Source organism: Chamaea fasciata, unplaced genomic scaffold (assembly GCF_029207755.1).
Source record: "Chamaea fasciata isolate MVZ Bird 193981 ecotype frontalis unplaced genomic scaffold, bChaFas1.0.hap1 SCAF_10, whole genome shotgun sequence".
Lineage (NCBI taxonomy): Eukaryota > Metazoa > Chordata > Aves > Passeriformes > Sylviidae > Chamaea > Chamaea fasciata.
Window position 1 is genome coordinate 8,786,892 of NW_027094095.1, and position 25,363 is coordinate 8,812,254.

Genomic DNA, 25,363 nt, shown 5'->3' on the forward strand with positions numbered 1-25,363 from the left:
TGTCTGAGGCACTTGTCTGTCTCTGGGAGCAGGCTTTGGTTGTACAGGTGTGTGTGGTTGTAAGGACGTGGTTCCGGCTGTACCCCAGCACCTACCCCCGCTCCCAGACCACTCCGCTCCCTGGATTGGCCATGTCTCCCAGGGACAAGCTTGGCACCAGTGAAGGTTCCTCTCTTGCTGATGGTGTTTCTCTCCTCCGTAGCACAAAGTACATGGAGTACTACGAGTCCAGAGACTTGAAAGCCTTTTCAGCAGAACCCCTCCTTGTCTACCCCACGCACTACACGGGGCAGCCGGGCTACCTCAGCGACACGGAGACCTCCACCATCTGGGACAACGAGACCGTGTCAACGGACTGGGACAGAACACACTCCTGGAAGTCCCGGCAGCAGGGCAAGATCCACAGCGACGCCCAGAACAAAGACGCCCTGCCCTCCCAGCCATCCCTTGACACGCCATCACCCAGGGATGAGCTATGACTGCCCACCTCCCCGGGACTCTGTTGACAGCTGAACCTGCCTCACACTTTAGCTTTTCACCCTTGAAAGTTGTAGAGCAGCTCTTCATGTGGTCTCCTTCCCACCACTCCCCAAGGGCCGTGTGTGAGGTTGGACCAGACACCTGCCCAGGCCGCCAAGGACAGGGTGGGACACCAAGGAGGAAGAAGAACAAGAGTTCCAGATCCAAGCAAAAGCCCTGGGAAGCTTTTGTTAGAAGAAACCAGCCTGGAATTACGTTGTTCCACAGTTCCTCGTGTAGAACACTGTATTTATAAAGATTAATATATAGAGGTGTACAAAAGTCAATGCCTTTCGGGATGGCTGTACCTGGGCTGCTTCCTCACTGTTACTCCTTGTAGGTCTGTAGGCTTTCACCACCCTGTTTGCTGAGCATCTGGGGGATTTGGGTTTGTTTTCCAAAGGGATCCCTGTCAGAACCAAGATGTTTCCCCAAATTGTTCAATGCAGGAGAGCAGTGCTCCTCTGTTGTGTCTTCTCCCCGTCACACTCCTGTACAAAACCAGTGCTGGCTTCCCATCAGCTCATTTTTAATCTTGCTGCATCCCATCTAAACAGGCCTCTGGATCCAGATGGATGTCTTGGAAGTCATGGAAGCCATGCACGTGGAGGTGGCTGGATTTATTTGTCTCTGCACTGCCTGAAGGGAATGCAGGCGGAGTTGGTCCATGTCGCATCCTGCTTCACCCCCCGACTCAACCTAGTCCTTCAGGAAAACAAAACCCCAGGACTTATTGGCAGGCCTGTTTATTTAGGCCATAAAAGCAAGTGCAGGAGTTTTGGGAACTTAAAATGTAAGAAGTTAGGTTACAAACTCTCCTTATAAAACCAAAAGAACCTACAGTAATGTTACTCTTTCAACAGTGCGATTGAATTGTGTGTTACAGGACGGAAAGGCGACTTGCCTGGATATTTTTTCATGTGAGGAGCAAACTTTTCTATGTTTTGGATGAGTTCTGATGTTTTTGCTGTTGGCTCACATGCCAGCAGGACATGGTGTTTATTTTTTTAAAAAAAACCTTTCTCAGAGGCCAGGTGATCATGGACTGTACTGGCACAGACCCTGAGCTTCTGGGCAGTGGGAGGATTCCCTCCTGGAATTGCCATCTGGGGACTCACCTGCTGGCAGATCTGTGCATTGAGTGTGTGTGGCTGGGGTTTTGGTTTTAATTTTTGTTTGTTTTGAATAATTACTGATCCATGTTGTGCTTTCTGCTGCAGAAGACATGTTATTACCTGTCAGCCGGTCTGATAATACATAGAACCTGGTGCAAGATGAGCAGCTGTGTGTGTTCTTCATTGTGTGGGAGAGTCCTGGAATGGTTTGGGTTGTGGAAGGCACCTCTAAAGTCCAACCCCCTGGCATGGGCAGGGACACCTTTCACTAGATCAGGTTGCTCCAAGCCCCCTCCAGCCTGACCCTGAATGTTAACTGGAGGTTAATGAAGTCCAGCTCAAGGGATCCTTGGCTGTGTCCCTCTCCCATGGAGTCCCTGGCTGTACAAAAGTGCCCATTCTGCAGTTCCCACCTGGAAACCAAGTCCATGCAGGAGCAGGTGCCCACACGACCTGGTGAGCATGGAGGTTGCACCAGGGAGCCACACACAGCCTGGGTCATTCCTTCCTCACAATCCCTGTTGCTTCCTCCACAGGTCTCTCGCCTCGTGAGCGCACATGGCCTGTGTGAAGGACGTTGGAAGTCCCAGAGGTGTTGGTGAGAAGCTCCTGCAGGAGCAGGGCTCTGTGTCCAGGTGAGCACCCAGCACTGTCAGGTGTCACTGTGCATACGAGAGCCACATCTCTTCCACCCTCATGCTTTTTGTTCCATGACAGACCCACCTCAGGCCCTACGAGCAGCTTCTCCTTCCTTTCCTCTCCCTGTGGGCTGATGCATCATTTCCCTGTGTCAGCACGGGGTGTTCCTCACCAGCAAATGGAGCACAGATTTTAAAAAATGCAAGGTATTTGAGTTGTCCCTGTTTTGGTTTTTTAACTTTGTTCAAATAATGAAAGATGGAAAAGGTCTGTGCATGACTTGCACAGCCTTGAACTGCAGCTTCTGGGCTCCTTGGCCTCGTTGCCAGCCCCTGCAGCCAAGGCAGGGACACGTGCATGTGGGGATATGTCAGCCTGGGACAGAACTGCTGAGAAGTGGAGCTGGTTAGGGTGCTCAGGGAACCTGAGTTTGCTTTAACTCTGATTTCCTTAAGCCGAGCAGCAGCAGTTTGTGAAAAACAGCTTTACAACAGGGCTGGGGTTTTTAGCTTGGGGGTTTTGTGAATGTCTTTCCTTTTAGCTGACTCGGGAAGCGAGTGGCAGTGGGGGCTTGATGGTGGTTTCAGGGGAGGGGAACAAATGAAGGATATAGGAATTAAATACCTGTGTCCATTTCAAAGCAGACAAGGACTCAGTCTTGCTGACTGGTCCTTTACCTTGTGTGTGTGTGTTTATACATTCACAATTCTCAATTTATTGATATAGGCAAGACCTGGGTGATGCCAATGGTTCTACCCATGTGACAAGTGCTGTTCCCTATCTGTATTTTCAGTTCCTTGGCTGCTGCTGCTCAAGCTTTGCTCTCCCAGAACTAAATGTGTTTTGAAAAAATAGGAGCCACTTAAAACACCTCTGGATTTTTCCTGGTATTTTTCTCCTTTCCATGTACTTACTTTTGTTACAGGTTCAGGAGGATGCTTGTGCACAAAAAACTTTGAGAAACTATTGTGATTGCAAAGCAAATTTATTAGTTGCCGTAGGAAATAACACACACTGATCCCTGAATTCATGAAAAGCTGCTGAGCACAAGGAGATGGAGCATGGTGCTCAGGCAGGAGGGGCAGGCAGGCTGTGCACCTTCAGGGTATGCCCTGGATCAAAGTGGTGTGCATCTTGTCCTCCTCACCACCTCCACCCCAGAACCAGGCCTTGGATCTCCTCCTCTGGAGTGGAATTTTTCCAGTTACAGCATGTGTGACCAGTGTGTGAGATGAGGCCCACAATGGTTCATGATACCACCTCCACGCTAACAACAGCTCCATTCTGCATCTCTCACAGGTTAACTCCCTGTCGATTGACCAATACATTGTTTTCTCTTTCAAGGGTCAGGTTCCACCAGTAAAGTGTTCTTCATTATCTTATCGATGTGTACAGCCATGGGCCAAATATGGCAGTGCCTTAGACACGACTGGGTCCCTGACACACCTTGGTATTTTTTTTGACTCATGTATTGTAGTAATTAACCAAGACTCCATTTCCTTCATGTGGGAAAAGCCAATTCTTTATTAACATCACTTATTTTATAGAGTTTTCACAGACCTCGTGTGCAACATCTATTGGCTGGTAGTCTTCTTACTACTCCATTTTTTGGTCAGAAGGCAATTTGTGTGTATGCGCTAAGATTCAGGCTGTTTACATTTTTCCTTTATGGGTTCTCATGGAACAGATCTCATTGTTCACACAGATGCATTTCTTTTCCAACTCAGGAACAGGTGGTTGTGTTAACAAACTGTTCAAGACGGTTTTCACATGGGAACTTGCAAATTGCCTAACTACACTTAGAAGAGATGATTGATTTAATAGAGCTGGCCTGATTTTATGAGGCCTTTATTTTATAATTCTGCTTGTCACAACATTTATGGGTTTCAAAGCTGAGTAGGAGCACCAGCTTTGAACCAGCCTTCTGGCAGCTTCTCCACAAGGCAGGCTGTGGTGGCAGGCCCTAAAAATGATTAACTGCAGTAAGATTGCTTGGAACCCACCTGCTTGGTCTCTGCTTTGGGTTAAGGATGGAAAAGTGCTGTTGTGCTCTCAATATGGCATGTGAAAGTCCAGGTTCACCAATGGATTGTATTGATCCTGAAGGAAATGGCGTGAGGTAGTTTAAAAATCAGATTCAGGTACTCTTTGTTTTGTCTTCCTTAGTGCAACATGAGAGGCTCAGTGGCCAGGGCAGCTGTAGTTCAGGGACTGAGTGTGAGACTTTTGGCAGCTTTCGGTGCCTCCCCTGGTGCTGAAGTGATCTGTGAAATGGTAGAAGGGGCTGTAGTGTGTAAACTGTTTATCTGAATGTTGGTACTGTGTGCAGGGAGGGAAAAACGCAACAAGGTAATGAATAGGAGAGCAGGAGGAAACACACCAGGACTAAGACAATGGGGAGCACTCAAAAGCTCTTCCTTTGTATTATCTAGCCTCAGAAGTCGTTCAGTGACTCGAGGGAGAATGATTTCATGATGACATAAAATTGGTGTGCAATCTAAATTACCCATTTACAGAAATCTTTAAGCTGAAACCTCAAGAAACAGCACACAATATCCCTATCTCTCCACAGGCTGTGTGCATGGCTGAGGCACTGGGAGGGCTTTGGCTTTGCTGTTGAGAAGTTAAACAGTAAGAGTGGAGAAGTTGAAGAAAGCGACAGCAAGGGAAGTGGTGTGAGGTGTTTTTACACATCTAACACACACTAATAAAAGGAAACTGACTGATTCCAGGCAAATATTAATGAAAAACAATTTATATGCTTATCATATAAAGATTACAGGTAAGCAGTTAAAAACATAACATATATAACCATTTGGAAAGTGTAATTTTAAAATCCAGAACATTCATATTTCAGCTTAACACTGCCATACACCCTCTGAGTGAGCAGTACTATATACATTAGGAGCTATGCTATGTACACAAGGAGCTGCACTGTACAGACACCAAAAGCAGAGAAAACTGACCTTCTAGTTTTGCCCAAACTCTGGGCAAAGGTTAAGGCTCAGTAACAATCCCCCCTCTTTCTCCCTCTGAACAAAAAACAACTGGAATTCATAACTTGTTCAGACCATGACCTACACCAGGCTTGTGGGACCTATTGTAGGACTCTTGGATGTACAGTAGACCTCCAGTTGGTCTGTTTTACCTACCTGTAAACAGAAGTGATAAATCCAAATGTAGTGTAAAAATTACCTGAGCCCAGTTTTGCAAATTAGTGCCACAGAACTGGGGGGAAAAGGGCCAGGCATGGATAAAACTCTCTTTTAACTAATGATACTTAACAATCCTAAGCTATCTGTTTGGATAATAACTCCTAGATCTGCACAGGGATGCACAGTGCTACCACCAGAACCAGAAATACTGTATGTATTTCATATGTCTCAAATCAGGGCTGCTTACAATCCAATGTCTTACTTATGGCTTTTAAAAAGGTTCAAAGTTTCAGTTCCAGCAGAGGAATTGCACATTGGGAAGATGTCCATCCATCACAAGGGAGTGCATACAAAAGGCATCGAGTTCTGGTCCATGGCTTAACCAAGTCCAAGGGAAACCACCCTGTTTAAAGGTGGACATTAAGACCTCCATCCAACACAAAGTAGTGTCTGTTTGTCCCATTCATAATGTTCATGCAAAGGCAAGTGCAGTTCATTCATTGTAAAGTTCTTTGGAAACGAGATCCAAAATGGGTCATTCATTCTCTGGTGCAGAACAAGTGCAAAAAGTTTTCAGCTGGTTCAGGCAGACATAGAACTTGCTTCAGTTCTATAAGTTCAGATGATCTTCTTCTGTATAATACTGGCATGAAGGAGACTCTTCTCACAAACAAGAGTTGGCTCATGGGGTGTCCTCAAGACAAATGCAGCAGCCTGGAGCCTTCGCACCAGGGCTGCCCATTGCTCCAATTGCACATTTTCAGCAGGGAATTCTGACAGATTTCCCCATAACCTGGGAGGGCAGCAGGGGCAGCCTCAGCCAACCAGCTCTGCCTTCTTCCTCAGGATGAAGTCGAAGTTCACGTGGCTGTTCATGCCATAGAACACGTTGGCGTCGCGGGGGAACACCAGCTCTGCAGAACAGGCCCAGAGCAGCATTAGTGGGAGGGGTGCACAGCAGCAGGAAGGCTGAGAGAGGACAGGGAGCAGGAGCAGGACAGTGTGGGCAGGGCCATCTCCCTGTCCTGCCAGAGCAGCGTCAGGAGCAGCTTCCTGCAGGAAAGGGAGCAGGGCAGGAGGGGGAGGCCAGGCCCAGGCCATGCTCAGCCTGGCAGAGGCCCTGGCAGCCTGTCTCAGAGACGGCTGATGATGGGTGGGAGCTGAGGGCCTCGTCCCAGGGAAGCAAAACATCACCCCCACCCAAAATCCTGAGGTCACTATGGCTGCAAGGCACACACAAGGTCAGCCTGACAGCCCAGGAGCTGGCTCTGCCTGTGGGAAGGGGGCTTGCTGACAGAAACCACCCCTGAGCAGCCAGGGGGTTCTCACTGTCAGCTTTGACCTGTCAACAGCATTTCTAATGCTTCCCATTTTACACTTCCCTTTAAAATCCAACAGAACTTTCCAGGCAGCAGCAGAGTTCTGCTTCCCTACCTTTGTCCTCAGAGATGACCTGCACAAGCTCGTAATCTTCAACTGCATCAGGCTCAAGGTTGTGCTTCAGCAAGGCTCGCTGGGTGACATCAGGGATTCTGTCTTGGTTGGTTATCTGCAAAGATAAGGTGCAATGAGAGATTCTTCTCATTCACTCTCATGATTCAGTAGTTAGCAAAAACCTGACTGCTTGTTCTTGGAAGAGATGTCAGAAAACTGAAAAAACAGCTCAGTAACAAAGAGGGCAGGTGTGACAGATACTAAACTTAGTGTTTATGACATTTGGAGGTGTTGGCTTTTTAGTTCAAGCTGACAGACAACAGTCCTAGCAGAGACAGCAGTAAATCCCAGTGTCTGCTCCCTTTGAGAGACCTCATTCCCACCAGCCACAGAAGCCCCCATGAACAGCTGCCCCAGCTGCTGTCTGCAGGCTGCTGCCCCAAGCACTGCCTTGGACATCCAAGGAAAAGCTTTCTGGCCTTGTAGCTGGGTTTGCTGTGTGCTGTGCATCTGGGACAGGCACAGGGCTCCTCCAGAGCCTCCTGCAGTCTCACCAGCAGCCAAATCCATCAGGCCCTCAGGGAACAACTTGTTGGATTTGGGGAAGTGAGACCATTAAAATCAGGAACTAAAGGTGCTGAGAACTACACCACATTTGTTTCTCCCAGGCCCAGCAGGCCCTGAGGGTCCCCAGCTGAGCTAAGCCACATTCATCCATGGTTCAGCACCAGTGGCACTGCTGGGATATGGCTGTGGAATAAGCAGAGAGGGAAATGCCTGAATTCTGGGGCTGCTAGCCTGGTGAGAGGAGGGAGATTCTCCCTTCTTCACCAGAAGGGGAGAAGCTGTGGAATTAAAGGGCTTGTCAACTCCCTGTTCCCAGAAACCAGCTCCTGGGGAAAGCTGCTCAAGGGAAAACATACCATCTTATGTCCAAACCTCACTGTGCTCACAGCGCTTCACCTGGAGCTTTCTGATAAAACACAAACTTCAATTTCCAGACCGGAAACTTCCCTAAAGCTGTTTTCAAACATCTCATTCCTCCCGGGCTCCACACATTCTACATGACACCACATGCCATTTTCCCTTTCCAGCCAGGTTTGATGACCCAGCTCAGTGAAGGGGAGTTCCCAAAACGCAGTGGTGGGTTCAGTCACCCCCCGTGGACATACGTGCCGAGCCCAGAGCCGTGGCACCCACCAGGATGCTCTTGTAGACGCTGTCGTGGAGCCCGTCCATGCTGACGCGGATGATGCAGGAGCCCTCGCTCTGCCGGTTGTACACGGGCAGCGCTCTGGGGGCACTGCCTGGCACCGAGTCCCTGCTGGGGATGGAGCCACTGTCCGAGCCTGAGCCGGGGTCGGAGATGGAGCCCTTGGAGCTGCAGCCCTTGTCGGAGCTGATGGAGCCCTTGTCGGAGTCGTAGCCCTTGTCAGAGCCCACGGAGCTCTTGTCGTCGCTGGAGGCCAGCAGGAGTGAGGGTAAAGATGACAGCCCTGAGGAAGGCGTTCTCATGGAAGAGTCAGGAGAACAGAAGGATAAGGGGTGGCCGGAGATCTGCACAACAGAAAGGAAAGTGCTGTCACAAAGGGGACAGTTGGTGTGTCTGGGTGTGTCACTGTGCCAGAGGAACGGGACAAAGCAGAAGGCACAGACAAAAACCTCAGTCACCCACACTCTGCCCAGCCTGCTGGCAGGGGGATTCCTTGCCCCCAGGAAACCTGAACTTCACTGGACTGATTACAGCATTTTAATGACGATTTCTGTGCTGCTGGGGTTGCTCTGGCCTCGCAGTAAGAGCAGCCCAGGAGGTGGCAGCAGATCCAAGGAACAGCATGAGGCTGTAGGCGGCCAGCCAGGGACTGGGACCGGCTGGGAAGGAGCAGAGCGTGTCACAGGCACTCCTGCTCCAGGAGAGAGCCTTTACACAAGTGGAAATACACACCCCCCTCCCTCTCTGTCACTGCCCTTGAAACTGCCCCCTTCCTTCCCCGGCTCAGCCTTTGCCTTGCTCAGAAGCTTCCTGACAGGAACAAACCCACTCTAAGGGGCAACACGGAACACTGTGCAAGAGGCCTGACTGGATTACTTCCATTTTTACACATTTCTCTCTCCGTTTCACTAAAACCAATGCTCTAGAAAAGATCAAGAGTCTGGGGCAAGTGTCTTGGGCCTGCCTGCAGCGTGCAGAGGGCTCAGCTGTACCTTTTTCAGAGGGTCCTCAGGACTAGAGACGGGAGTCACACACACATCCTCGTTTTCAGAGTGATTAAACTCACACGATGAAACACTGGCTGAATCCGTGCTTTCCCCGGAGCTCCCTCCTACAGGAGAGCTCTTCGGGGGTTGTTCTTTGGGTGGCGTGAACACATCAGTGCCCAGAAAAAGCCTAGCATAGAAAGAAAGAAAGAAAGCATAAAAGCCAGTAAGTGAGAGCTGGGCTGAGCACAGCTGTCCCTTGGTTCAGAACTCTTACATTCTGAAGTTTTTTCCTCTTTGGAGTGGCCTGTTGTTTTCATTTCCTCTGTGGTGTTTATACAGTTTGCCCAGAGGCTTTGTTACAGGCTAACACAACACCTTCCTGACCCGGAGTGCCCACAGCTGCAAGGCCACAACCACCTCATGCCCCACTAGAACAACACTCCCCTTCAGTCTGTTCACATTTTCAGGCTCATTTAATAGAAAAAAGGACTTCACAGGGCAAATTCACCCCGCTGCCACTTCCTGCCCTCTATCAGGGTGCCACAGGTACCAGGTTCTCTCTAGAAGGCTGGAGATGCACACAATAGGGAGATCATAAAGTGTAAATTAAAAGGCACTCCTTCTCCAAGACTCATTCCTAAATGCAGGTCAAGTGACTTGAAAGGAGTTTCAAAGGAAACAAGCTGGTCTGACCCACCAAGAGGAGGAGCAGGGAGCATCAGCATGCAGTTAATGATTTAATACAGCTCAGAGAGGTGTCACTCACTGCTTTTCTACAGTACTCATTTGCAAAACACATTGAGAGTGCAGAGATTTTTACTTCAGTCTTTGAGCTCTGCTTTATTCCATGCAGCTTTCCCTGCATTCCTGCTAGCCTCTTGTTTCTCATGTCCAGCTGCATGGCCCTGTCCTGTCCCCACCTCCTGTTTGAATCTTTGTGGTATTACACCAAATTGGACCCTGTCCCCACGATTTTTTTTTTCCTTCTCCAGCTAGAAGGCAGATTGTTTCCACTATCAAATGCCTTTCTGCTAACCTTAATTTTCATATTAAAATCCTGCAAGGAATTTTTGCATGTCTATAGCAATTTAGACTTATCAATTAAAAAAGACTAAGCAATTTAGACCAGACTTCATCCTCATTTACTCTGTTTTCCTGCTGCATTCAGTGAAGTTATCACACAATAGGTACTGAATTATAATCCAGCACTAAAATGGTTCCCTTTTTTGACATCATAGGAAGGTCTCTTCTGTCTTTAATAATCCTCGTGACTGCTTCTAGCAACACAAAGGGACAGCTTCAGCCACAAGGCTGCATTTCTCCTCAAAGCAGTGCAGGGTTGTGGATCCCCAGCCAAGTTCTGCAGCTGATTAAATGCGCACTGCTTGTTTGAGTCATCCAGGTCCACATTCCCCCCTTCAAAACCCCTGTGGCCCATCATACTCACGTGCTGATCCTCTTCACCATGCTCTTCTGGGATTTTGGAGACAGGATGTTGGTATCAGCAGCTGCTTCAGCCTCCCGTGAGAGTTTGTAACTGCAGGGCAGAGGCCAGCAGGTGAATATTTGCAGACAATGTGATTTAGTTGTACAGTGTTATTTAGCTGTTCATCTCACAGCAGCAACATTCAAGAAATCCAAGAATCCTCCAGTTACTCCCACCTCAAGAAGGCTGCAGTGGCACAAAGAGGAACACTGCTCTGCCTGCATTTTACCAGGGCCAAGGGGATATTTCACCTCCTTACAATAGGTTTTAAAACCACTGCTCTCCAGTATTTCTCCGGCCCTGCCATGACCTGCCCAGGTGTGTGTGTGGGCTGAGAACAGAGGTTTGCCTCAGCTGCACTCAGCACCTACCTCTCCTCCTCTGTCAAGTGTCGCTGCCTCCTGAACCACTGGATGAATTTTTGGTCTGGTATCAGGCAATAGCTGTTGCATGAAGATTGCAGGAGCTTGATTTGGGCAATGACTTCAAATTCCTAAGAAATGAAATAATCAAATAGAAAGACTAATTAGAAAACAAGATTATTATATTTGTTCATACTCTAAAAACATACAACAAGAGATCCAGGACAAACTTAGCTAGATGTGACGCTCAGTTTCAGTAAAATAACTATTTCAAGAACCCGTTTTCTAACAATAAAGGTGGGTTTTCTTCCCAAGGATCCATAATGTGCACTCACACTTGCTCCAGAGGAATGTAAAATGCTACCCTAAAGGCACATGACCAGAGTGTGCTGCTCTTCTGTAACTGCACTTGTACACACTTTGCCAGAATAACCCTGGATTGTTTGGGGCAGGTTATTGAGCAGTTAAGGGGAGGAAATGGCTCCATCTCAAGCCAAGTCCAGGTCAGCTTTCAAGCCCTAGGAAGGAGATTTGGCCTGACTTCATTCAGCCCAAGGTAACCCCAGCACCTCTACTCCTACAGGACATTACTTATCTCTGACCAACAAGGATCAGGGTGGAAAGGAAAACTGACAGCATTTATTTCTCAGTCCTCTCTACCTGGTTTGCTCTCTGCAGCCTTTTGCCTACAAAGAGTTTCCTGCAGGAGAAGGAAGATATTTACTTAACTCTGTGCTCTGCAAAGCAAAGGTCTCCTGCCACCAGGTCTGGTTCAGCTGCTAAAGATAAATGCCCTTGCCCAGAGGGTATCAATAAACCAAAAATCACAGAACATTCAACTTACCCTTCGTCTCTTCTCAAAGTTGATCAGGCCACCCTGTTGGAAAGAAAGAGAAGGGATCAGAGAAGAGCCAGGCTTGTACTTGACATAAATGCACAAAAATTCACACAAGTTCTAGTAAACAACACTGCATATTGCTTCCCTTTTCTTTTTGTAAACAGATATTTTAAGAGCTGCAGAAGGAGAGGATACAGAAACTTAGCTGGGATGGCAGGGAGGGTATTTAGGGTTCCAAAAAAGTGCCCCAAGTTACCTCGACATAGTCCTGAAGGGCCGTGTCAAGCATGATGAGATCGGTCAGGAAGGTGCCAAGGTAAGGGACTGTGCCTTGCATCACTCCCTGCAAGTGAGCAGAGCAATGCTGGATTAATTAACTGAGAAATGATAATAATTACAATTCCAGAACACTCCTGTGTAAGAAAATGAAATTAAAGTAATCTGCTTAACCAAGCATCAACCTTATAATTACGTTTTCTTTCATTGCATCATTTTCATTAGATAATCTAGAATTTCAATCCAATTCCAGTGAGACCAGGATGCTCTCACAGGTATCACCCAGTAGTTCTGTATTACAGTATTGCCACCCCTGATTCCCAACAGTGTGTTCCCAGGAAACCCTGCCTTTGGGAGAAGCACTGAGGACCTGGGACAGGGTCTCTCTGTCACCTGCTGCAGGAGGAGGAGCTGGGCAATGGTCCTGGCCAGCCTGTGTGAGCAGTTTCTGCTTCATCCCCGTGGATTTTTACTTCATGATGTGTGATTATACCTTGTGATAGTGAAGTCAAATCGAGCCACGATTTTTTTCTCTCCCAAGAAGTGACCATCTTCCCCAGCCATCTACTGCATTTTAATGCTAATTACTCACACTTTAAAGTTCCAGACTGCCAGCACTTGCAGAGTTCAGGCTGGCTCTGCACTTGTGAAGGAAACATTTGTTTCTACCATCCAGAAGGATTTGTATTTTTTCCAGTCAAACAAATACACAGACAAAAATCATATTCAGCACTTTGGCCTCCCTATTCCAGATTTCTCTCCCCGTCTTGTTTAAATCTTTGCCAGCTTTGAGACAAAAACCATTTTCACCAGCAGACTGGAACCCAGACACATTTTACAAAGCAATCTCTGTAGAAGCCTGTGTAATTTTCAAGCTGGTATGTCAGAAGCTTCATCAGCATGTTTGAAAGTAAATGAGACTTCTGCTCTGCCAGAGCTAGTTTTCTTTATCACAAGAACACCAGTATTTACAGTAGCACATATTTTACTACATGGAAATTGTGTTTCTCTCTGAAGTGTAACAAGGGTAGATAACGGAATTCCTTCTTGTAGGACTGAAACAAAAGAGCTGGAAGTGATGACCACATGTTTATATCCATCAATCCCCTCTTGCCCACTCACCCTGGTGAAGACCTTTCCAGATTTTGCTTCTTACAGAATTGACCAATTAGGGTTAATCATGTTACCAGTTCAAAAAGGGAAGGAAAACCCCAAAACACACCTTGTTTTTTTGAAGCTGCAGTCGCTTCTGTGACTTTTTCTGATTTTCTTTCTCACTGCTGTCCAGATTTGCAAACTTGGATGTTGCTTCCTGTGAGGTGAAAGAGAATTAAAGGCAATTAATGGAGGATCCAAGGGATAGGTAAACTGGCAACGACATGCATGCAAAATAGTAAGTACATTTAACCAGACAAGTCAAGTCAGCAACAAATATTTGCTGTGCAGACACGTGTGTCTGCATCCATGTTGATTTCCTGGTACTTGGATACTGATTGAGAATTTCGGACAAAAATCACACAGGATGACTGTGAGGGAATTTTTCTGCAGAACGGCTCTGGCCAAAGCCAAGTGCTGCTGAAAATCTCTTGGGCATTTAAATCAGAGAAGCTCAAACATACTTCAGGTGTCCAGATGCTCTATCCCAACACTCCTAACATCAGGATTTCTGGTTAATTCCCTTATCAGGCCTGCTACAAGTAAACATTTCCATCTTATGTAATGCTTTGTTGTTTTTCTTATTCTGCAACACCGAGGTCCAGCAACTGTGGCTTACTGCCCAATCCAAAACCATGCAGGAAATTCAAGGAATAGGTTTCCATCCCCACAACTCCAGCTTTCCTATGAATGGATGAGATATTTCACTGTAGTCCTTTAAACCTTTATTTCCCTGGATGCACAGGGGATGTTGGAGTCACATGTTTCTTCCAGTGGTTGCACAGATGTGTCACAAATCATTATCAGTGTCTGTTCAGGACGAGAGAACACTGCTCCCTCTCTGTGCCACCCAACCTGTTTCCCGTGGCATTTTGTTTGCTCCACACTTGGATTTGCAGGATGGACAGGCAAGGTCACACATGGCTTCTCTTACAGGGGCTATTTATAGTAAAGGGAAACTGAGTCTTTGAGGGTTCACTGGATATTCATCCTGCAAATGGTCCAAAATGAAAAGCTGGGGAGAGGTTCCAGCTATTCTGTGGGATTTTTCTCCTCTCACTGCTTCCAAAATGTTTTCCAAATCTGCTTAGGGCAGCTGGAGGGTGATTTACTGGGAGCCAGAGGTCTGGACTCAGTCTGAGTTGTTTTGTCTTTTAATACTTAGTTAAATAGGCTGTTCTGAACATACATTTTCTCTCTATGCTTATTGTTGGCTCACCTGCTTTAAAATTTACCTACAGATGTTGATAAATTGATGATAAACAAAACAGACTGACTGATGTGAATGTGTTCACCCACCATTCCTGAGAAAAAAACAGTGTTTTAGATCCCAAGGCAAGAGGCTGAGGGACAAATGCCAAACTGGCTGGACAGAACTGCCAAAGAATGAACTGGTTAGCAAGTTTATAGGAACTTTTTTATGCAAATGGAAAAAACCTGCCACAAACATTCCTTAGTTTTTGCAGAACATAACCTTTCCCTGCCATTCTTCCTCACCCCTTTCAGGCTCCTGAGGTTACTGGGGTTCACCCAGGAGAGTGCAGAAGTCAAACTGCTCCACACAGAGCCTGCTTTGTTGTCCATCTGGCCACACAGAGAGTAGGAAGCCTGTTCCTTCAGAATTCCCAGCCCTGCTTCCTCGTTCTAAGAGAGGTACAGGAGAATGGGATAAACATCTTGGATTGATTCCTCAGCTGAAGCTGTGGCATTGTTCCAGTGACCTCATGGGCTGAGGGGCTGCAGGATCTGCTGCACCCAGATCATGCTGCCAAAGCCTGCTGGTTGTGGCTATCCAGGCTAAAGCTACTGATTCCTCCAAGAACAAGGAAATCAACTCTCAGCCCAGCAAGAAGTTCATGTTTTACAGCCTGCTCTTCCCTAAAGCACCACATAAGGTCCCTGAGGAAGGGATGAGCTTTGGCTGCTGGTTTCAAAAAGGGTTAAAACCTCAAATTTCACTGAGATCACAAGCTTTGAACTCACACTGGTTCTCACCTTCATCAGCAGCTCCCTACTTGTCAGGTAATTGTCATGGTCTGAGAAGATCTCAGACAGCTCTTCATACATCAGCAGGACGTCCCTGCACAGGAGAAGATTAAATCATTTGCGTCATTGTCCAGCACTCTAAAATCCAATCAAGCTTCTGTTTCCTTCTCATCAATCATTAACAGTTCAACTTATAAAAGATAACAGCATCAGAATGCATCCAGTGAGATGCTGCACATCTCCTGGGAGCCTTGGTGGGATATTCTGGTGTTCCCAGTAAAGCTGGGCCTTATCTGACAGCAAAGAAACACCATCAGCAGCCCCTGGGCAGCGCTTTGAACTGTCTGTGCACTGTGAGAATGGGTCAGGGGATACAAATTAACAGAGAAACACCTGAGAGGAAACCCAAGTTCTTGATTTTTGCCCTATTCCATGCATTCTGAAAAGCTGGAAGCATTTAACTGTAGTAGTTTTTTGCCCAACACTATAAACACAGGATAGGCAACATTTTGATCAGGAACACGGGGCAGCAGAAAATCCCACCTCTGTGGAGAGGAAATACAGAAGGATACTGCCTAGCACAGTGATATTTTATTTATCAAAGGCAAAGAAATCTGGTTTCCCCAGACTGAATGAGCAAAACACCATCTTTTCTAGACAGCAACTTCTGGCATCTGTGGGGCAGGCAGTAAATATTATTAACACAATAAAGTGTTCCCCTGGAAGAAATACTATCTTCAACACTGGCTTTTGTACTTTGGGAATAGATTTTATGCAAATATCAGCACTAGGAGAAGAGCTGGGAGGATTTGTAGCAAGCTGGATGTCCTCAAACTTTATGGGACAGAAGACAACAAGCAAAGATCGCGGTGACCTGGGAGTGGTGAGCATGAGCTGGGTGAGAAGCCAATGCTAAAGCTTTTCTGAAGAGGTTGTGGAAGACCCAGTAGGCTAAAAAGGACAGAATTCAGTATCCCCAAGGGCCAATTGTTCCCTCAACAGGAAAGAGGAGCTCACGGGATCATGGGAAGGGTGGTCTGAGCCTCCCAGGAATGGGAAGTTCTGACAGGACCCATGTCAGTGAAGGAACAGAACAGGAAGAGTGAGGAGAAGATGAAAAGAAGGAGCAATGAGCCCTGTGGCCCTGGGGAACGGAGGGAGAGGCTTACTTAGAAACAAACATCCAGGTGGTCTTCAGCCGATAGATGGAGTTGGACTGCAGAGCTGAAATGATGGCCCTCAAGGAGGAAAAGTTCTTCAGGATCCTACATTCCTGCGAAAGGAGCGGTTGGAAACACAGGAGCATTAAATGTCAGCACCACACAGACCTTAGTGCTCCTCTCTCTGAGCCCTGCCATGCCTGCTACACATTCTCACTGCTGAGCAGCAGCTGTGCAAATACTGAGCATCAAAAATATCACTCCCCTCTCCAGCCACCAAACACTTCACAAGCTTTGGCATTTAGAGCTTGTTTTCCTCACTTTCATGTATTTGTGGTGCCACAGCTTCCAGTTCTCCAAGTAAAAATAAAAGTGGAACTGAGTTCATGAAGCTGTGGTGAAAGGCACGAAGGCTATACTTCTCAAAAAGCTCTATATAGTTACCAATCCCTTTTACCCCTTAGGGAGAAAACCGGGCTTTGCCTCTTTATATGTGGTATTTAAAATGTAAACCCTCAATCATCTCAGTGTCAATTAAAAATAAAAACATGCAATGGAATAACCTGTTACTCAAGTATGTGCACACTGTTTAAGAGAAAAACCTCCCCAGCTTTTCCAGAGCTGGGATCAAATCTGAACAGAGAGACTGGTTCATGGATGTTTCTTATGCAGCTACTCTGTGGCAAAAGCTTGGGTGGAAAAAGACAATGAAGAACACAAAAAAGTAGCAGAGATTCCTCATGAAGTGGAGGCAAGCAAGAGTCTGGTCTGTGACTCCTGGAAATCTGTTGGTGGCTCAAGCACAAGAGCTTGGATACCACAAACTTCAGCACAGGTGTCTGTACATGCAAAGCCAGCAGACAAAACACCTGCCAATTTGACTGCTGCATGGAGATAAAAATGTATTCAAACTCCAATTCTGCTAATCAACATTTTTATGAATCTGATTCTTACCCTAATAATGCTTATTACGTAAAGGATCCTTACAGTGAAAATAGACATGATTTATTTCATTTGTAGCACTGAACAAATGTAAAGCAACCTCAGCAAAAGCAAAAGTCATACCTTAATATATCAGCATCTCTGTTCACAAGCTGCTTTAAAAGTGACTGAACAGCTAAGGAGAGTACAAGCTCTCCCAGGCACTGACCTACAAAAAACTGTGCTAATTAGGAGACCACATTTATTGAAGTGTGCCTTAAGCAGAGAGCCTGGGCCAACAGCACCTGAAGCAAGTAGACACTTGGATCAGATAAAGACCAAGTTCAAGATCATGGAGCAGGACTCACTAGACCTGAAAGCTATTTTTGCATGGTTTGGGGCCAAAAAAACCCCACATAACAGCTCTTCTCCAGAGACTGACATGTTAAAGAATGAGACCTTTCTTTTTGTTCAACCTGAAATTTACACTGGGGAGAACATGAATTTAGAGGCACAAATTATCAGCTTTTCTTCTTTCTTCCCAGTACAACAGGAGTTTGAACTGGAAGATCCAATTTGGAACCATCTTGACTTAACTGGACACTGTATAATTTAGAGCACAGTAGGAATTTCATTAAATATTGGATTTAATGTTCTCAGTGATTCAACCGACTGCAGACTAAACTTGAGCAAGCTTTCATTTGCGTGTAAGAAGAATTTCTAAGATGGGTTTTAATAACTTTGTTTCATGCTGCGTCCTTCACAGGGGGAAAACCAGAAAGAATCCTGAGTAGAAACAACTTTGATTTAAAAAATTTTAAGCATAACAGGACATTAATGATTTCATTTTTACTTTTTATTTTTAAAGAAAATATTGTCTGAGTGAAATTGGCTGCTCCTGCTCAGGAACCTTTGATCTAGGTGGAGCAGAGAGGGCTGGCAGTAGGGAAAGTATTCAGTTTATCTTTAGAACCAAGAAAATGGATCCAAAAGTCATGAAGGGAGAACAAACGTGGAACACCGTGCTGCTAAGTTCAGTTGTTAGTGAATAACTGTACTTTAATGAGTGGATTATTTTCTAATTCAGGCACCTAACTATTCAAAACATTCATTTGCATGCACAAAGCAAGCAGCTTTCTTCAGAAGTGGGCAGCTAAGTGTATGTGCACCCAGCTGCTGTACAGGTGCCATTATTCTGCAGAGTGTGCACATACATTTTTCATGTGCTTCATGCTCCGAATGGAGCATTTAATGAATTCAGTAAAGGGAGAAGCACAGAAGGTATGAATTAAGTAAAGGGAGAAGCACAGAATCAACAGGGGCGTAGAACAAAGTTCTCCATCCACAGAGTGAGTGGGATGAGGGCAGTGCCTTTCCTGATCTCCCCAGGCCTCCTTTCTGCCTTGGGATGATGACGAAGTTCTGTCCAGTCTGCCCCAGGAAGAAGGCCCCTTTAGCTGGTGCCCTCCGCAACTTAGATCTGCAGGGTAGAAACTGGAAATCAAACTTCCTAATCCCTCCACACAGGCTATAAAGCATCCATCAGATGATGATAAAAACAAGCAGATAAAAGTGCCACAGGAGAGGTCCAAGACCTTCCCCATACCAGCTTCCTGAACCATGCAGTTGCCAGAGCTCAGGTGCCAGGGCTGAATGCTGCCTCTAGAAGCACAGAAGTCGCCAAGGTTGGAAAACCTCTGGCTTCAGCTTTTTCTGACTGTTCTGTACAGCTCAAAAAGAATCCGTGTGATTCTTAGAAGTCAACACATATCCACGTGGAAGTGCTTGAAATGGTCTCCTCCAGAGAGGTCTCGTTTATTGGCAGCTGCCCAATGCCCCGAGGGGAATTAGGAAGGTTACAGTAAAATACGGAAACCTAGGAAATTAGCAAAGTGGAGTTATGTAAAGCAGGCATGGAAAAACCCACTTCTTGCGAAGATCAGGAAAAACATGATAAAAACATGGAATCGGCTACAAGATCCTCTTGGAAGCTCTGCTGAGGCACACGGAGGACAGGGAGGAGATTCCACGTGCTGGTGAAGTCCTGCCTGCCCAGGCCAGTGGCCTCCCACAGTGGAGTGATTCCATCAGTGGACAAGGGAAGAGCTACTGCTATCAGCTATCTGGACTTCTCTAAAGCTTTGGCATGGCCAGGTATCAACCCCATTTCCATGGTGGGGAAGAACTGAGGAGAGAAATGGCAATATTAATTTGGTATCACAAAAAAAAACCCAGTTAAAAATAGAAAGAATTAGAGGTAAGATGGCCTGGGACCAATGTGTACAACCCCCTTTCTCCTCTCCCAACTCCTTCACTCCAAGGCACCCACCCAAAAAACATTAAACAGAATAAATGCTTTACATGTGCAATATTAATCCACTTCTCAATGATCTTGGCTCTCTGCTGGATTTTGAGCTCCCTGGTCCCCAGGATAGTGCTGATGACACATTTGGTGACTGCATTGAACTGAGTGATGGTGGCTCTGATAGTTGGAGCCAGGTTCTTGTTTTCCTTCTTATCCCTTTGAGACCAGATGGATCCCAAACAGTGGTAGGGCACAACTCTTCTGAAGAGCATCTAGAGTGAAACAGAGGTGTGGTAAGCCAGCAGGTTTCTCCTAAATCTCTTTCATCCACAAGAAGAAATACAGGTTTAGAGGACAAATTTGATCTAAATCTAATACGGTACTTAAAGGTAAGTCTTAGCTCTCTCTTAGTTTAAAATATACTTTGGCATACCCCTAATAGGCCTGATGCTCCAAACGAACTGTCAGCTAAACAATACTGGGAAAACAAGGGACATCTTTATATCAGCTGCGTAACCAAGATAAAATTTTTTATACAATGATATTTAGAAGGGAATTGATACAGACAAAGCAAAATCTGAGCACTGCAGTCCATACTACCTAGACATCTTTAAACCAGGTAGTGATATAGTTAAAATGTGCTATTTCTCACTGCAAATAAATTTTGCATAAGAGGCTACACATTTATAAAAACAAACAAACAAACAAACAGAAAGAAAAAGCCCAGTGACTGAAACAGCTGGACTAACCACAGAGCTGTGTTCTGTGTCCCAGCAGCAGTCCTGTTCTGGAACCCCATACTTAAAGCAATGTAACTAAAAAAATGTATTATTTTATAAAGTAGTATGCAATACTCTACATACCACATCCATGTATGTCAACTGTTCTGCCACAACGTGGTCTTGAAAAGAGGAGAATTCTTCTGGATTGCTGACCTCCAGTTCCTCTCCATCAACCAGGCCACTGGAGGAAGTGCTACAAAACCCATCTGGCCAGAATGGAAAACAACATTCAGTAAATTTATACAGCAAACAATGAATCAAAGCAGGTGTTTATTTGCAGAATGCCCCAAGGGCCCTGCCTGATGTAATGGCCCCACTGTGCCATTTGAGTGAGAAAAATGACCAGAAGATTAAAGTGGCAAAAAAAAGGTAGAATAAAAAGAAATAGAGAGAACAAATCTTAGCAGAGAAGTGGCTTGACCCATTTGCTAATTATTCTTCTGAAAGAAAAAACATCACTATCACCCAAACAAAAATTCCTTACTGACATTGCACAGTTTTGTTAATCTACTTTTCAGTATTTATAATCTGAAAAAAATTTCAAACTACAAAGGCAGGAGGCTGCATTTATACCCCCAGAATACTGCATTAGGAATTCTCTTCTATCCAGAAATGAAAGAAGATCCCAGGTTTTCTGGCACCCTTTGTGGCTATATGGGCTATATTGAAGCGAGTTTATTCCAGCAGCCTTCACCTTTTCTCTCAGGGAATTTTTCGCAGGAAATGGAATACAGTAAGTACCTACAATATTCTGCTGAATAGTTCTTCTAGGTCTGCACTGGGCAGCAGAGAAGGTGAGAGAGCAGAGCTGTCCTTCCTGAGGGACTTGACCCAGTGCAGAAAGGAAAGGATTCCACAGCTGCTGCCATGTCACCTTCTGGCTCCCAGAAGTTGGGCACAAAAAATTCAAGCACCAAGAAACATGCCCTTGCTTCCCATGGCAGGGGAAGAAGTCAAACAGAAACTCCCTGAAAATAAATCCTAAGCCCTTTTACTGTAAGGCAGCAGTAACTCCAAAAGGAGGGAGAAAAAAACAGGGACTTGTCACAGACTAACAACCAAAGTCCTGAGTTTACTACTGGTGAGGTTTCATTTACAAAAACAAAGAGTGTTGTGCAAGACTTCCTACCCAGTTAAAGCAGAGCACTAAAGCAACAAAAGCAGATAATGTGATAGAGAATCATTGTTTTTCGAAATACTTCATTGTTCCTTCCTCCAGTAATTAACAGAACATAATCCCAAATGTAAATTGCTACAGTCCTGATGTAACAAGTTATGTCTACAGGCTGATTTCCATCTGTACATTTGAATTGCACAATTTATTGGCAGAACTCAGTGGGGTAAATGGAGACCTCGGTTCCAGCGCTACTTTTCCTGTTTTGTAACAATTTGCATAATTAAATGGACTTGGAGTGGACTGCTACAAGAATCTCACTCCTTTTGGCTTTGTAAAACCTCATTTTCCTTTCGGCTCTTGAAATTCAACTGAAAATCCTCACCACTGAGCTGCAGCCCTATGCAAAACCTCACAGCATGCTTAAAATGAGGTCCTGAAGCACAGGGTAAATTTTCCTTTTCTTTTCTCTCCCACTTTTTCTCCTTCACAGACGTGTAAGCAGTCTTTTCCCTACTCTCCAACAAGCTGGAATCTACTTTCACTCAAGTATCTCATCATCTTAGGACCCCTCTGATCCACTCAGCCCTCTCAAAGTCTGACTGCCTTTTGCCTGCACTGAGAGCAAGCTCGTGCCCCTCCTGACCCTGCAACCTCTGCCTCTCCTTGTTTTGCTTGCTCAACCTGCAAGAATTAAGGCCAGAAGCAGCTTTTATCTTCCTATCTGATACTGCAATCTAATCTGCTGGCATGGCTGATGGCAGCACAGAACAGAGGTTTGATTACCCAAATCAAGCTGTAGGATTAGAGCCCAAATTTCAAAATTCAGAACCCAGCAGGAATGCTTTGGGACAGAAATTATCAACCGCAGATTGCAGAAAATGTACCAGGAATTTTGAAAGAAAATGTACTAAGATGGAGCTCTGATAAAAGTAAGGCGATCCTAAAACTCTTCTCTGCAGACCCAACAGCTTAATTTCATTGCCTCTATTCTGCCACAACTTGGAAAATGTTATCATTCCTATTGGCCCACCTCTGACTCAAGAAAGAACATTTTCATCTGTCACTTAAGGAAACAAATACAGAAGCAGAGCTGCTGGGAACTTCTGTTCACTCTAAAGAACAGACAAACCCAAATACAGTTCTCATGAGTTTTCCATGTTTGAGCTGGGGGAAGCCAGCCCAGGAAATGTCAGCACTAGCAACAACTTAGCCCCCCTGTTCCCTTACCCATGCTCAATAAAGGCCTGGGCTCTGGGCATTACTCCTTTTTCTGTTCATAACTGAGTTATTTTGGCATTTCACAGTACTGTGCATTGACACAGTATTTCTGGAGCATCCAGCAGACGTGACTTTTATTGGAATGAAACCTGGGGGTTTTTTCTGGCATTTCCTTTATCATTTATGCATGAATTATTCCCTCTCACCCCTCTATCAAAGCTGGAAGTTGATTCCAGTTCTTATTCCCACCCTGTGTGAGCTCTGCCCACTTTCCACCTCGGCCACAGGAAGCTTTCTGACCAGGATAGGGGGATGTGTCAGGTTTGTGTGACTACAGTTCGCTATTGTTCCAGCAGGCTGTGACCCCCAATAACGTAAGATTTTCCTCTGTCCTTGGATACCAGCAGCCAGCCACTCCAATAGGAAAAAACACCCACAGGCACTTCCTTTGACAAGAGGGTAACTAAGAAGAAAAGCTGCAGGACAAAGCTTGTGACTCACGCTGTATTTTGTCGCAGCTCTGTATTCTGGTTTTTGTCTGCTTGGGGTTTTTGGGGAGCAGGGGGAGGTTAAGTGAGAAGCCCAGCTAGAGAGCAGCTGTGAGTTTTAACTCAGTGACATGGAAGTGTGCTGACCATTAACCAGTTGGTTGCTGCAGCACTCTCAAAGCTTAGGCTAAATATTAGAGGAGTATTGGATTTCACCCCAGAATGAACAGACATAGGCACCTCACACTGTAACACTATTTCATCCCTCACAGAGCCTGCAGCCTCACACAGAGGTTGGGCTTCCTTTTAAAAAACAAAAAAACACAAGACAAAAGTCACTGGAGAGCCTCACAATATTACTGGTAAGCATGAGAGGTGGTGAAATGTACTGCACATAAATCCCTGGGGCATCTTACAGTCTGGGAGGACAGAAAGAGAGAAGGGAATGGTAACTCACCAACAGCGTCTACTTCTTGGTTCTGAAACTGCTTCAAGAGGTTCTGCACCCTACTCTCCATGTCAGAATTGGGCATATTGTTCTTCAGATAATCCAGCAACTTGAGCAAACACATGTAGTCAGGGGGCTCCCTGAAATCCTCCGAGCACTGATCGAGCCAGGCCCGTAGAACTGATGCTATTTCACTACAAGTAAATAGAGAGAACACAGTGTTTGCATCCAGGTGGAACTGGGTGTACCTGTAGCCAACAGAACAACAAACACAGGAGACATTCACAGCCCACCTGAAGTACCTGTGCTGAGCTGTACCACAGCCATCTTTAACAGCCACCAGACATTCCACACCCCATCCACAGCACAAACATCATTTCTTCATTCAGTCCTGGGCCACTGGGAAAAGCTCAATGTTTGCTCCATAACCACTGCCAGGGATGTTGTGGGAAAATAGCAGGGAGGAAACAGGGAGGAAACAAGGTATTCATGGCTCCTTCCCAGTGGAAATGCTAAATCAAATGCTTCCTCTGGGGCCTTTCATCAGCTGCAGAGTCTGGGGACCACACACGGTCTGGGGAGCTGCATATCCCTCCTCACCATGCTCCTCCTTGTCTACAGTCCTAGTACGAAGCCTGCCTGCTGGTGAAACTGTGGCTTCCATGGAGGAAAAAGGAGACAACCCCAAATCTAACCCCCACAGACAGGCACACACACAGTGAGTGGGACTGCCTCCTTTGGGAGGGTAAAACCCTGGCTGCAGCACGAGGCTGCCCGTGCCAGAGTCAGCCTGGGAGTGCCCAGAGAGCTGAGCCCAGGAGACACAGTGATCCTGCTAATCCTAGTGATAAAAATGTATCAGCAGAGTCCTGATTTCATCTTCAGCACAAACCAAGGAGGGCTGTCAAATTGCAGAACGCAAAAAGGGTGTCCTGCTGATGCTGGCAGAGCAGGGAAGGGATGCCTAAGGAGTTGTAGGACCACTGGGTCTTGTTCAGGAAGTTATCCCAGACTTTCTTAGATACGTGCAGATAGAAGAACAACCCATGGACAATCCTTCTACAGACTGAGGGGGATGAGGGGAAAGCAGCTGATGACTCAGTTTCCACCCTGCCTGAAGCAGGGGGGAAGTGATCTCTTTGTTTGCTTTTCCTGACTTATGAAGGTTTTCATCCACGCCCATCCATTAGATTGGTACTTAGATACTGCGCCAAATATGCTTGTGGGAATGCCCTTAGATCCTATATTTGCAGGGATTTATCATGATTTCAACTTGAAGAAAATAAGACAATTTAAGCGGTGGTTTTCCAGAAATAATTTGCAATGTCGTTGACAATTTTCAACTCAGTGCAGCAAAAACAGAAAATTAGTAAAAAATAACCACTTTTCTTAGAACTTTAAGATACTTATTTCAGAACAAAAGGCACAATAAACACCCAAAACGTCCTGAGAAAAAGGCCCTGAACTTTCCATGTCTCCAAAACCATACCTATATCTCAAGTCTCCTCCAGCTCAGGAATCTCTCTATTGGAGCTGTGTACAAATACTGGCACATTCCTGCTGCAAGCTGGGAAACAACAGGAGGCTCTGGTTAACTCCGCTGCTCAGCAGCATCCAAAATAAACCAATAGTTAAGAAACAGTAAAGAGAGTTTCTCCCACTCTCTGTGTCTCATCTGAATTGTGTAGGTTTTCCTCAAAACTCAATTAACTCTCAATACCAGACAAATTTCATACAAGTTGAATCCATTTAAATCT

General features: G+C 45.8%; 2 protein-coding genes across 8 annotated transcripts in view; one reads left to right on the top strand and one right to left on the bottom strand.

The window, feature by feature from the left end:
* The window catches only part of COLGALT2 (collagen beta(1-O)galactosyltransferase 2), a 47,287-nt gene extending 45,490 nt beyond the window's left edge, over window positions 1-1,797 (top strand). For all 3 annotated transcript variants that reach the window (XM_066192220.1, XM_066192221.1, XM_066192222.1), the window contains exon 12: window positions 203-1,797. In XM_066192220.1, the coding sequence (XP_066048317.1) occupies window positions 203-479 (277 nt within the window). In that variant the 3' untranslated portion in view covers window positions 480-1,797. The remainder of the gene's footprint in view (window positions 1-202) is intronic.
* A 3,215-nt stretch (window positions 1,798-5,012) lies between these two features.
* RGL1 (ral guanine nucleotide dissociation stimulator like 1) overlaps window positions 5,013-25,363 on the bottom strand; it is a 53,184-nt gene continuing 32,833 nt past the window's right edge. For all 5 annotated transcript variants that reach the window (XM_066192215.1, XM_066192216.1, XM_066192217.1 and 2 more), the window contains 14 exons: window positions 23,616-23,800; window positions 20,417-20,541; window positions 19,610-19,825; window positions 16,337-16,440; window positions 15,177-15,261; window positions 13,249-13,338; window positions 12,007-12,093; window positions 11,757-11,789; window positions 10,922-11,043; window positions 10,512-10,601; window positions 9,068-9,251; window positions 8,063-8,419; window positions 6,863-6,977; window positions 5,013-6,342 (listed from right to left, as the gene is read on the bottom strand). In XM_066192215.1, coding sequence (XP_066048312.1) covers window positions 6,245-6,342; window positions 6,863-6,977; window positions 8,063-8,419; window positions 9,068-9,251; window positions 10,512-10,601; window positions 10,922-11,043; window positions 11,757-11,789; window positions 12,007-12,093; window positions 13,249-13,338; window positions 15,177-15,261; window positions 16,337-16,440; window positions 19,610-19,825; window positions 20,417-20,541; window positions 23,616-23,800 — 1,891 coding nt within the window. In that variant the 3' untranslated portion in view covers window positions 5,013-6,244. The remainder of the gene's footprint in view (window positions 6,343-6,862; window positions 6,978-8,062; window positions 8,420-9,067; window positions 9,252-10,511; window positions 10,602-10,921; window positions 11,044-11,756; window positions 11,790-12,006; window positions 12,094-13,248; window positions 13,339-15,176; window positions 15,262-16,336; window positions 16,441-19,609; window positions 19,826-20,416; window positions 20,542-23,615; window positions 23,801-25,363) is intronic.